Source organism: Engystomops pustulosus, unplaced genomic scaffold, assembly GCF_040894005.1.
Source record: "Engystomops pustulosus unplaced genomic scaffold, aEngPut4.maternal MAT_SCAFFOLD_142, whole genome shotgun sequence".
Lineage (NCBI taxonomy): Eukaryota > Metazoa > Chordata > Amphibia > Anura > Leptodactylidae > Engystomops > Engystomops pustulosus.
Window position 1 is genome coordinate 235,887 of NW_027285022.1, and position 13,259 is coordinate 249,145.

At 51.2% G+C, this 13,259-nt stretch overlaps 1 protein-coding gene across 1 annotated transcript in view; it reads right to left on the reverse strand.

The window, feature by feature from the left end:
• LOC140108517 (syntaxin-binding protein 5-like) overlaps positions 1-13,259 on the reverse strand; it is a 172,691-nt gene that overhangs the window by 117,206 nt on the left and 42,226 nt on the right. The window contains exons 5-7 of the mRNA XM_072131784.1: positions 2,570-2,633; positions 228-311; positions 33-156 (exon numbers count right to left, since the gene is read on the reverse strand). Of these exons, the coding sequence (XP_071987885.1) occupies positions 33-156; positions 228-311; positions 2,570-2,633 (272 nt within the window). The remainder of the gene's footprint in view (positions 1-32; positions 157-227; positions 312-2,569; positions 2,634-13,259) is intronic.

Genomic DNA, 13,259 nt, shown 5'->3' on the forward strand with positions numbered 1-13,259 from the left:
GGCATGCTGGGAGTTGTAGTGGGACGTCTTACCGTGGGGGACGGTGACCTGGAAGGGTTTGGCCGGGTTCTTCATGTTCCACACGGAGAGGCTGCCGTCTGAATGGCTGCACATGAACTGCCGCCCCTCGTGGTGCCAACCAATGGAGTGTATGGCCTGAGGAGCAGAGCAGACTGGTATCACCGGCGTCTAGACCAGCGCAGAGGCCGCAGGGAGCACACACTCACCTCATCGTAATAGAAGCGGATGTCGGCTCTTTTGGATCTCAGGTCCCACAAGACGATTGTTCCGCTTTCATATCCTATAAGTAACTGGGAAACAAACGGGACAGTAACGTATGGACCTGATACAGTACATGGGGCCCGGGCAGTGTGTACTGGTGACACCGGGGGTAATAGAGATTATCCAGTACAATGTCAGACATCTGGACCCCAGGGTAATAGAGATTATCCAGTACAACGTCAGACATCTGGACCCCGGGGGTAATAGAGATTATCCAGTACAATGTCGGTAATCTGGACCCCAGGGTAATAGAGATTATCCAGTACAATGTCAGTAATCTGGACCCCGGGGGTAATAGAGATTATCCAGTACAATGTCAGTAATCTGGACCCCGGGGGTAATATAGATTATCCAGTACAATGTCAGTAATCTGGACCCCGGGGGTAATAGAGATTATCCAGTACAATGTCAGTAATCTGGACCCCGGGGGTAATAGAGATTATCCAGTACAATGTCAGTCACCTGGACCCCAGGGGTAATATAGATTATCCAGTACAATGTCAGACATCTGGACCCCAGGGTAATAGAGATTATCCAGTACCATGTCGGTAATCTGGACCCCAGGGGTAATAGAGATTATCCAGTACCATGTCAGTAATCTGGACCCCTGGGGGTAATAGAGATTATCCAGTACAATGTCAGTAATCTGGACCCTGGGGGTAATAGAGATTATCCTGTACAATGTCAGTAATCTGGACCCCTGGGGGTAATAGAGATTATCCAGTACAATGTCAGACATCTGGACCCCGGGGGTAATAGAGATTATCCAGTACAATGTCAGTAATCTGGACCCCGGGGGTAATGGAGATTATCCAGTACAATGTCAGTAATCTGGACCCCTGGGGTAATGGAGATTATCCAGTACAATGTCAGTAATCTGGACCCCGGGGGTAATAGAGATTATCCAGTACAATGTCAGTAATCTGGACCCCGGGGGTAATAGAGATTATCCAGTACAATGTCAGTAATCTGGACCCCGGGGGTAATAGAGTTTATCCAGTACAATGTCAGTAATCTGGACCCCAGGGGTAATAGAGATTATCCAGTACAATGTCAGTAATCTGGACCCCGGGGGTAATAGAGATTATCCAGTACAATGTCAGACATCTGGACCCCGGGGGTAATAGAGATTATCCAGTACAATGTCAGTAATCTGGACCCCGGGGGTAATGGAGATTATCCAGTACAATGTCAGTAATCTGGACCCCTGGGGTAATGGAGATTATCCAGTACAATGTCAGTAATCTGGACCCCGGGGGTAATAGAGATTATCCAGTACAATGTCAGTAATCTGGACCCCGGGGGTAATAGAGATTATCCAGTACAATGTCAGTAATCTGGACCCCGGGGGTAATAGAGTTTATCCAGTACAATGTCAGTAATCTGGACCCCAGGGGTAATAGAGATTATCCAGTACAATGTCAGTAATCTGGACCCCGGGGGTAATAGAGATTATCCAGTACAATGTCAGTAATCTGGACCCCAGGGGTAATAGAGATTATCCAGTACAATGTCAGTAATCTGGACCCCGGGGGTAATAGAGATTATCCAGTACAATGTCAGTAATCTGGACCCCAGGGGTAATAGAGATTATCCAGTACAATGTCAGTAATCTGGACCCCGGGGGTAATAGAGATTATCCAGTACAATGTCAGACATCTGGACCCCAGGGTAATAGAGATTATCCAGTACAATGTCAGACATCTGGACCCCGGGGGTAATAGAGATTATCCAGTACAATGTCAGTAATCTGGACCCCTGGGGGTAATAGAGATTATCCAGTACAATGTCAGTAATCTGGACCCCTGGGGGTAATAGAGATTATCCAGTACAATGTCAGTAATCTGGACCCCAGGGTAATAGAGATTATCCAGTACAATGTCAGTAATCTGGACCCCAGGGTAATAGAGATTATCCAGTACCATGTCAGTAATCTGGACCCCGGGGGTAATAGAGATTATCCAGTACAATGTCAGTAATCTGGACCCCAGGGTAATAGAGATTATCCAGTACAATGTCAGTAATCTGGACCCCGGGGGTAATAGAGATTATCCAGTACAATGTCAGTAATCTGGACCCCTGGGGATAATAGAGATTATCCAGTACAATGTCAGTAATCTGGACCCCGGGGGTAATAGAGATTATCCAGTACAATGTCAGTAATCTGGACCCCTGGGGATAATAGAGATTATCCAGTACAATGTCAGTAATCTGGACCCCTGGGAGAAGTAATAACAATGATGAATGAGCGGAGGAGTCAGGGACCACGTGCTGCGGGGCCACTTACCTTGCCTTCATCTCGTGGGGTGTCACTGAGATGCACCACCGGCCCCGGGTGAGTCTTGGTGGATCTGATAGGAGACAGAGAGCAGAGAGTTACAGGGGAAGGTCCGGCCGGGTTATAATCCATAGAATAATCCATCAATAAGACGGAGCGATTACTGAGCGTCCTGTGCACCGCTAGTACACACTGCCACAGCGCAGGGGGGCGATACTCGCTGTGAGAACCCATGTGATAGGTAATCAGAACCTGTGCCGGGTATAAACCCAGTAATATCCGGCTGCTCCTGCGCCATTGCCTCTGCCTGCTCAGGGTGGTGCCACGCGTGGCGGTTTCACCGGTTTTGTCCGTTTTTCCCAATTGTCTTAATAGATAAAAGCAGCCAAACGCACGGGAAACATTCAAAGACGTGCAAAACGTCCAAATACGGGACGGGCGACCCCAAGGATGGTGACACACGTGGCGTGTTGAACCCGTCTTTTAGTCCGTTTTTAGTTTATTGAACACAAAAACAATAAACGTCAGCAGCGCAGGAGGAGGGAAGTTACACATTCATTAATTTTAACCCCTTATCACCGACACTAGTTTTCAGCTCAATGACCAGACTCGATTTTTCCAATCTGCCCTGTCTCACGATAATTGGTTATAACTTCGGAACGCTGTAACATATCCTGGTGATTTTGAGAATGTTTTCTCGTGACACATTGTACTTCATGTTAGTTATAACATTTAAGTGATAAGTTTTGCGTTTCGTTCTGAAAAAAAGTGAAAATTTGGCAAAAGTTTGTAAAAATTCTTCATTTTCCAAGTTTGAAATGTTCTGGTTTCCAGACAAGATGTAAAACTACCCAAAAAGTTTGATAATTAACATTTACAGAATATCTGCTTTATGTTGGGATGATATTTTATGCTTCCGGTCCTTTTTCTCGGATGTTATGAGCCGCAGAACTTTAGGTGCGATTTTTCTTATTTTCATGAAATTTGCCAAAACTCACATTTTGAGGGAAAACTCAGCTTCAAGTGACTGAGGCCTAAATAATAGTAACACCCCATAAATGACCCCAATATAGAAACTTCACCCCTCAACGTATGTAACACAACTTCTATTAAGTCTATTAACCCTTTAAGTGTTTCACTTCCTCCCGAGTACTGATACCCCATATGTGGTGGTGACTGCTGTACAGGGGGTGCACGGCCAAGTATAGAATGAATGGAGGCGCCAGTCACAGCAGATTTGTATTGTCACATTGTGCGACCTATACATTTTTATTTTTTTTTGGTAATGCGAACATATGAGGGCTTATTTTTTATGGGATGAGATACAATGTATAGATAATTCATTTTGGGAGTCTAAAGCTTATTCATGAGATTTTATTAACTATTTCAAATTTTGGATTTTTAGCATTTTTTTCCCCCGCTCACCGCAACGTAAAAATAATATTTTATCTTTATTCTCTGGTTCACTAAGATTGCGGTGATACCTCATTTATATCGTTTTTCTTATTTATGCTTTATTTTCCTGAGCAAAACCAATATTGGAGAAAATCGCGTTGTTTTTACTATTGACAACTTTTCAGGGCCATAACTTCTGTATTTTTCGGTTGTCAGATCTGGTTGAGGGATTATTTTTTGCGAAAACAATTGTTGTTTTCAGTCGTATCATATTAGGTACCGTAACTTTTTTTGATCACTTTCTAGAACATTTTTTGTGATGGTGTTTGATGAAAAATTGTATATTATGGGAAGTTTTTAGAGTTTTTTTTTTACTTAGTTCACCGAGCGGGTTCAATATTGATTTAGATTTATTGTACAGATTAATACGAACGCGGTGATACCAAATATGTACGTGTTTTGTGTTTTATTTACTGTATTTACATTTTATGTGATACTGGGGAGATTATGGGACTTTTATTTTATTTATTTATTTAATTATATTATAAAAAGATTTAATTTTTTTTTTTTAAACTTTTTTACATTTTCTACTTCTTGGCTTGAATAAGCGATCATCCGATCGCTTATTCAAGCCTTTACACTGCAATAACCTTGTATTGCAGTGTATAGTGAAAGTAACTGAGCATGCCGCGCTGAGGATGACGCCGCGCTGAGGATGACGCCGCGCTGAGGATGACGCCGCGCTGAGGATGACGCCGCCCTGAGGATGATGCCGCCCTGAGGATGATGCCGCCCTGAGGATGATGCCGCCCTGAGGATGATGCCGCGCTGAGGATGATGCCGCGCTGAGGATGATGCCGCGCTGAGGATGATGCCGCGCTGAGGATGATGCCGCCCTGAGGATGATGCCGCGCTGAGGATGATGCCGCGCTGAGGATGATGCCGCGCTGAGGATGATGCCATGCTGAGGATGATGCCATGCTGAGGATGATGCCGCCCTGAGGATGATGCCGCGCTGAGGAGGATGCCGCCCTGAGGATGATGCCGCCCTGAGGATGATGCCGCGCTGAGGATGATGCCGCGCTGAGGATGATGCCGTGCTGAGGATGATGCCGCGCTGAGGATGATGCCATGCTGAGGATGACGCCGCGCTGAGGATGATGCCGCGCTGAGGATGATGCCGCGCTGAGGATGATGCCGCCCTGAGGATGACGCCGTGCTGAGGATGATGCCGCGCATGCTCAGTTACTTACAGCCAGGTCCTGCCAGGAAGGCAGGACCCGGCGAGAAGAGGTGCTGACAGCCCCGGGTCACTCGTCGGGACCCGGGGCAGCGGCAGGAGGGATCGGATCCCCCGGTATGCACACCGGGGGGGTCCGATCCACGGGGGACACACTTGCACGCCGCGGTCATGCTTGACCGCGGCGTGTAAGGGGTTAAACACCCGGGATCGGAGTTTTTCCGATCCCGGGTGTTAGTGCCGGGTCTGGGCTGTGATATCACAGCCCGACACCGGCACTATGCTGACCCGATGTCCCGAAATCTTCTTCTGACGCGGCGCCGTAGAAAGGTGTACACGTCAGAAGAAGTACCCTTAATGACCGCCGTAAAAACCCGATAGGGCGGTCATTAAGGGGTTAAATAACCCGCCCCAACCCGGCCCTAAATTATTCCTAAACTTGGATAAGATAATTGGGAAAATTGGACAAAAACGGATGTGTTTTTTAACAGACTGAAATCGCATGACTAAAAACGGGTTCAAAACGCCGCGAGTGACACCGCCCTTAAAGTAAAAGGGCGGAGCCTTTGGTTGATCACAAAAAGATTAACCCACCGTGTGCTGCGGCATTAGTACAAAGAAATGAGCCGGTCTGCTCCAGGAGCAAAACCAGTGAGCTGCCGCAGGTTTATGGGCAGAATCCGCTCAGAGCCGGCATCAGAAGATACAATGGGGCTCATTTACTAAGCGTCCGCGGACCGCATTTTCTTTGGGGGTGACCGACTTTCTCTGTTTTGCAACGCATTTAACTGGGGTTTTTGGTGCACGAGATCCGATTTTGGCACAATCGCGCCAACTTTCAAATTGGGGGGCGTGGCCGTCGGACAACCCAACTGATTCGGACTAATCGCGGGGCAGCAGCAGGGACACAGTGCAGACATTACTCATCCACACGCAGCCCCACTAACACATGGGGCAGATTTACTTACCGGTCCCTGCGCGATCCCCGAGGTGCGTTCCCCGAGGTGCACATCTGCCGCGATAGTTCACCTTCTTCTTCCTGGTGCTTGTAAGTGTTTGGGCTTGTGCCACATTTTAAAAGTTAAATCCCGCGCTCAGTATGACAAAGTGATGAAAGAAGTGCAGCTGCGCCACAATTCGATCGGGTGCGACACAATCCCCTGCTAAATATCTGTCACAACCGCGCTCATCCCAAAACTGTGTGTGACCTCCTCCGGACGGGTAAGTGAATGAGCCCCACTGTTTGCTGAGCTGTTGGAGGGTGTGATTGTCTGTGGCTGAGCTCCTGCACCTCCTGGAGCAATCTCCATCCACCCAGGCCTGCTCTCTCCTCCCCAGGGAGGGAGTGGGCTTCTGGGATGAGAGAACCAGGAAAGTCCCAGGCTCTGGACTCCCAGACTAGGCCGGCGGGAGGCAGGAGAAGCCAGATACTGGACAATACCAAAGCCAAAGACTCAGCGATGTGACCTCCGCTCCCACCTGCAAGACCCAGGGAAGCCACAAGGTCTGTGGAACACATCAAACCAAGGCAAGTGACATCAGCCTGAGTGCTCCTCCTGGAAAGCTGGGTGTCTATGCAGGAAAGCTGAGTGTCTGTGCGGGAAAGCTGGGTGACTGTGCAGGAAAGCTGGGTGGCTTCAAAGCTCACAGAGTTGTGGAAAAGGCATGAGGAGATCCTAAAGCCCAGGAGTCTGCTGCCATCTATACAATGCATATAATAGATACAAGGTGTGGAGCATGAGGAACATGAGCCATATATCGTGGTGTCATAGATGCTGCCGTGGATAAAGACGTGGCCACTAGTCAGGTCTAGGTGGGTAATAGTAAGAGGTGTTATATCCCTGGTTAACAAGGATTTCCTAAAATGTAAATGTGACACAGAAAGGGCTCTCCTACACTTTCCCAGTAACTTTTCGGGCCCAGAAAGCCAAGATTTAGGCGGGGCCATTGTAGTGATGGACAGGAAAGATTACAGGAAATCCTCTCCCAATTATCTGACACTAACGTGTCCCAGAAAAGTGCCCTAGACCACTACCTCCGTGACCAGAAAACATATCATCATATATCCATACATATAGATTCTACCCAAAATACATAAAAGGCTGGAGAAGCCCCCGGAAGCCCCAATGTCGCCTCCACCCACTCCCTCCTCTCACCGCTGGCCATCTTCATGGACTGACACCATTGACTGAGACGACCCGCTCCTTCCTCCTGACACACATCCAGAGCTCGTAACAAACCCCAGCACACACCTGCCAGGGCGCGTTCACGCATTGCGTTTTGGTCGCGTTTTCATTGCGTCTGAAACGCATATACAACAGCTGAGGAGGGGTGATTTGCCTAATTACATTGCTGCTGACATTTCCGTTTACAAAACGCATCGTAAACGCGATGTTAACGCATGCGTTAACACATGCGCTTTGTTAATTAATTAGGCAAATCACCTCTCATCAGCTGTTGTATATGCGTTTCAAACGCAATGAAAACGCGACCAAAACGCAACGTGTGAACACGCCCTCACATGGGACGTCTCAAGTCTTTACACGGGCATCCAGGTATACACGACATCTACGCTGCAGCACACCTACCGGACAATTCACACCACCCTCCAACGCTGCAGCACACCTACCGGACAATTCCCAGCACCCTCCAACGCTGCAGCACACCTACCGGACAATTCCCAGCACCCTCCAACGCTGCAGCACACCTACCGGACAATTCACAGCACCCTCCAACGCTGCAGCACACCTACCGGACAATTCACACCACCCTCCAACGCTGCAGCACACCTACCGGACAATTCACACCACCCTCCAACGCTGCAGCACACCTACCGGACAATTCACACCACCCTCCAACGCTGCAGCACACCTACCGGACAATTCACACCACCCTCCAACGCTGCAGCACACCTACCGGACAATTCACACCACCCTCCAACGCTGCAGCACATCTACCGGACAATTCACACCACCCTCCAACGCTGCAGCACATCTACCGGACAATTCACACCACCCACCAACGCTGCAGCACACCTACCGGACAATTCCCAGCACCCTTCAACGCTGCAGCACACCTACCGGACAATTCACACCACCCTCCAACGCTGCAGCACACCTACCGGACAATTCACGGCACCCTTCAACGCTGCAGCACACCTACCGGACAATTCACAGCACCCTCCAACGCTGCAGCACATCTACCGGACAATTCACACCACCCTCCAACGCTGCAGCACATCTACCGGACAATTCACACCACCCTCCAACACTGCAGCACACCTACCGGACAATTCACAGCACCCTTCAACGCTGCAGCACACCTACCGGACAATTCACGGCACCCTTCAACGCTGCAGCACACCTACCGGACAATTCACAGCACCCTCCAACGCTGCAGCACACCTACCGGACAATTCCCAGCACCCTCCAACGCTGCAGCACACCTACCGGACAATTCACACCACCCTCCAACGCTGCAGCACACCTACCGGACAATTCACACCACCCTCCAACGCTGCAGCACACCTACCGGACAATTCACACCACCCTCCAACGCTGCAGCACACCTACCGGACAATTCACAGCACCCGCCAACGCTGCAGCACACCTACCGGACAATTCACACCACCCTCCAACGCTGCAGCACACCTACCGGACAATTCACACCACCCGCCAACGCTGCAGCACACCTACCAGACAATTCACACCACCCGCCAACAATCAAAAGGTTTAGCCTTCACCTCCTCACACTGATTTTACATATTATTCTCTGTAACGTGCCTGAAGTTGACGATTCACTTTAATAAAATATGCAAATCAAATATCACAGGAGTGCCAAGTTTTTTTCAAGATTGGTCAAGGGGCAAAGCAGCCTAATTGTGCCCCCATACATCGAGTGACGTGTACTACTTATACAATTACTATGCTTCCATCTATGGCTCCCGGATTGCTGAGCACCTCCGTGAGTACGAGGAAGCTGGCAAGGCGCTGAGGAGGCTCCAGGAGGAGATAAGGGAGACCTTGGCCCTAGCGGGGGTGGCCACTAAGAAGAAGAAGTCTGATCTTCTTATCACCATCAACAGGCTTAAAGCCGAGGTCACCGCTCTGCAGGAGAAGCGACATCTAATCCGGGAGCACAGCGGTCCGTTCAGGGAAAAGTTGGAGAACGACGCCCGGTTTGATGACATGCGCCAGGAGCAGCTGAGAAAGCAGAAGGGGCTTCAGATCCAGGCGGATGAAGGCGATGGCGATGATGAGGAGGATGAGGAAGACCTGCCGTGTCCGTCTGGTGGCCTGCGCCAACACCAGCAGGCCTCGCACGACAGGCTGCCTGCGGAGCAAGCGCCATTACCATCAGGCTGCGGCTCTGCCAACCTGGAGGAGGAAAGTGATGACAGCGGCCAGGGGGGGGCGCTAATGGCTCAGATCCGACAGCTTGAGTCCCCAGTTCACCTCCAGGACTTCTCCTTCGGCGATGATATGCCAGATGAGGACCCTGAGGGCCAAAAGAAAAAGAGACCCAAGAAGACCAAGGCGTCTCAGGGAGGGGAACATACACTAGGCTCACCTCCTGTGTCCTCCGGGCGGGCAGTAGTGTCATCCTGTTGTGTAGGCCCCGTTACCCAGCACGAATCCTGCAGTGCTAGGGTGAGGGGAGATTGCAAAGCCATGTTCCATCTTGGCGATCCGGCAGATCCTGGTACTGTGCGCTGCCCCCCGGTGGTGAGGTTGTACAGGTACCTCAGGTCTGGGGCCTGGACCTTCATGATGAAGTTGAAGTGTTCAGGCGGCACAGTCGCCCACATTCCTTCTTCAGCCTTTCTTGGGCGGGACAGAATCCTGATTTTCTACCAGGGGCAGCCGAAGGTCTGTCACAGGTGCGGTGACCCCACACACTTTAGCGCCAGCTGCCAAGTGCAGAAGTGTGCGTTGTGTGGTGGGCTAGGTCATCTCGCTGCATCCTGTAAGGACATTAGGTGTAACCTGTGTGGTGAGCTCGGTCACCCTTTCAGCCGTTGTCCTCGCTCCTTTGCCAATGCGGTTGTGACCCCAGTGGAGGAGAGCCATGAGGTTGCTTCTGCTGGGGAGGGGACCAGCAGAGGTGGAGGAGCTGAGGGGCCTGTGAAGAAAAGTAAGAATAAGTCACCTTCTCAGTTGAGGCGGCCAGAAGAAGCGGAGATCAGACAATCCTTTGAGGACTTTCTTCAGAGCCAGGTACCTTTGCTGGGCCTTTGTAGCAGTAAGTCAGAGTGGTGGGAGATGCTCAAGAAAAGGGTGGCGAGATTCTTCCGCCAGCTCTCGAGCCTCAGGAGCCTGGACAGGTACCGCCTGTATCAGGGCCTGAGGAGGAAGCTCGAGCATCTCGTCTCGACTGGAGGTAGTCGTGAGGACATCTCCAGAGTGAAATCCTTGCTGAAGAGGTGTCAGTACGATAGACACGCATCTTTGGTTTTTGAGAGGGATTACGGGAAATACCGCTCGCCCGACCCTTACAGAAACTGCAAGATGTCAGTGAATGGTAAAGTTGTCACGGGACTGGTTGACAGTACGGGATCCCTGAAAAGGTCCAGATCAGGGATTCTGGAGGTCGTCAGATCCTTCTACTCGCACTTCTTGGGCAGGAAGGATCTAGATCGGGATGTGATGTCGGCTTTCCTGGCTGAAACTGTCCCTGAGCCAGGAGTAGACCCCTCTCTTGATGTTTTGACAGAGATGATCAGGGAAGAGGAAGTCAGCCGGGCGATTGAAGGGCTCGCCCTCAAGAAATCGCCGGGTCCGGATGGCTTAACATCTGAGTTTTATAAGACCTTTAAGGACGCCTTGGTTCCCCTCTTGACTGAGGTATTCAATGAGTGTCTTTCCTCGGGCGCTCTGCCGAAGTCAATGAGGAGGTCAGCCCTGATCATCCTGTCAAAGGGTAAGGACCGATCTCGTATTGAGAACTGGCGTCCCATAGCGCTTCTCAATACGGACAGAAAGGTTTTGGCAAAGGTGCTGTTTAATCGGCTGGTGCAGTTTGCGCCCCGGCTCCTTTCGGGGACCCAGCACTGCTCTGTTCCAGGCCGCAGTACATTTAGTGCTGTGCTTTGTGTCCGGGAGGCAGTGGAGCAGGGCAGGGCTGGTAACTGGAAGGGGTACTTGCTGTCCTTGGATCAGGCAAAAGCGTTTGATCGGGTTAACCACGAGTACCTCTGGTCTGTCCTTCTGAGGTATGGCCTGCCGGGCGGGTTTGTCAATTGGCTAAAGGTTTTGTACGCAGGGGCAGAGAGTTTCCCGCTTGTGAACGGTTGGATTGGCCGCTCTTTTGAGGTTGGGTCTGGTGTTCGCCAGGGTTGTCCTCTGAGCCCACTTTTATACGTGTTCGCGATTGACCCATTCCTTAGGAGGGTTGATCGTGGGCCGTTGGTGGGAGTCGGGATGGACCAGGCGGCACCAGAAACCACTCTAAGGGTGGTAGCGTATGCTGATGATGTCACCGTTTTTGTGTCCTCGAGAGGGGAGGCGCAATGGGTGATGTCAGAGGTTGACCGCTACTCAGAGGCTTCTGGGTCCAAGATCAACCGGGATAAGTGTGAGATTCTCTGGCTGTGAGAGGGAGGTCCGGGCTTTGATCTCCCGGACACTCTTCCAGGGCCCCAGGACTCTGCCAAAGTTCTCGGCATCGAATTTGGCCAGGGGGATTACCCCATGCAAAACTGGGACGGCAGGCTTAAGATCACCGCTCAGAAGGTGGACCAGTGGAAGGGTTGGTCTTTGACCCTCAGAGAAAGGGTTAATCTGATCAAAACTTACCTGCTCCCGTTACTGATTTATCTGGGCAGTGTGTGCATGTTGCCAGAACCCCTCTGGACTCGGGTCTACAGTCTGTTCTTCCAGCTGTTATGGGGGAATAGGCTGAACCTAATCAAGAGGGAGGTTACTTACCGCACGAGGAGACAAGGAGGGTTGTGTATGGTCAACCCTGTGGTGTTCCTAGTGAATACCTTTCTTAAGATCAATGTAGCAAACCTCTGGAAAGAGAGGGCTCCTCCGTGGGTATACTCCTGTAGGGGATGGGCTCCTCCGGGTGTATACTCCTGCAGGGGATGGGCTCCTCCGTGGGTGTACTCCTGCAGGGGATGGGCTCCTCCGTGGGTATACTCCTGCAGGGGATGGGCTCCTCCGTGGGTATACTCCTGCAGGGGATGGGCTCCTCCGTGGGTATACTCCTGCAGGGGATGGGATCCTCCGTGGGTATACTCCTGTAGGGGATGGGCTCCTCCGTGGGTATACTCCTGCAGGGGATGGGCTCCTCCGTGGGTATGCTCCTGCAGGGGATGGGCTCCTCCGTGGGTATACTCCTGTAGGGGATGGGCTCCTCCGTGGGTATACTCCTGCAGGGGATGGACTCCTCCGTGGGTATACTCCTGCAGGGGATGGACTCCTCCGTGGGTATACTCCTGCAGGGGATGGGCTCCTCCGTGGGTATACTCCTGCAGGGGATGGGCTCCTCCGTGGGTATACTCCTGCAGGGGATGGGCTCCTCCGTGGGTATACTCCTGCAGGGGATGGGCTCCTCCGTGGGTATACTCCTGTAGGGGATGGGCTCCTCCGTGGGTATACTCCTGCAGGGGATGGGCTCCTCCGTGGGTATACTCCTGCAGGGGATGGGCTCCTCCGTGGGTATACTCCTGCAGGGGATGGGCTCCTCCGTGGGTATACTCCTGCAGGGGATGGGCTCCTCTGTGGGTATACTCCTGCAGGGGATGGTTTCGGCCTTTCTTCCAGGAATGGGAGACAGGAGGACAAGTGAAGGATCTTCGTACACCACATGGGCATCTTCCGGCTTACGCTACCCCGGTTCTGAAGGTGATTCGCCGGTGGGGTCTGGGAATGTGGGAGATCAGGACCATGTCGAGGAAAGTCCTTGACAAAAGGGTTCTGTTTGCCCGTTTCCAGAAGCCTCTGGCCCTCAGGGATTGCCCAATATTGTATATAGTGGGGTCTGGGATATAGTGTTGAGTTGGGAGGGGGTGATTTTTGAGATGATATTGGAGGGAGTGGGATTGACTTTAGTGTGGGG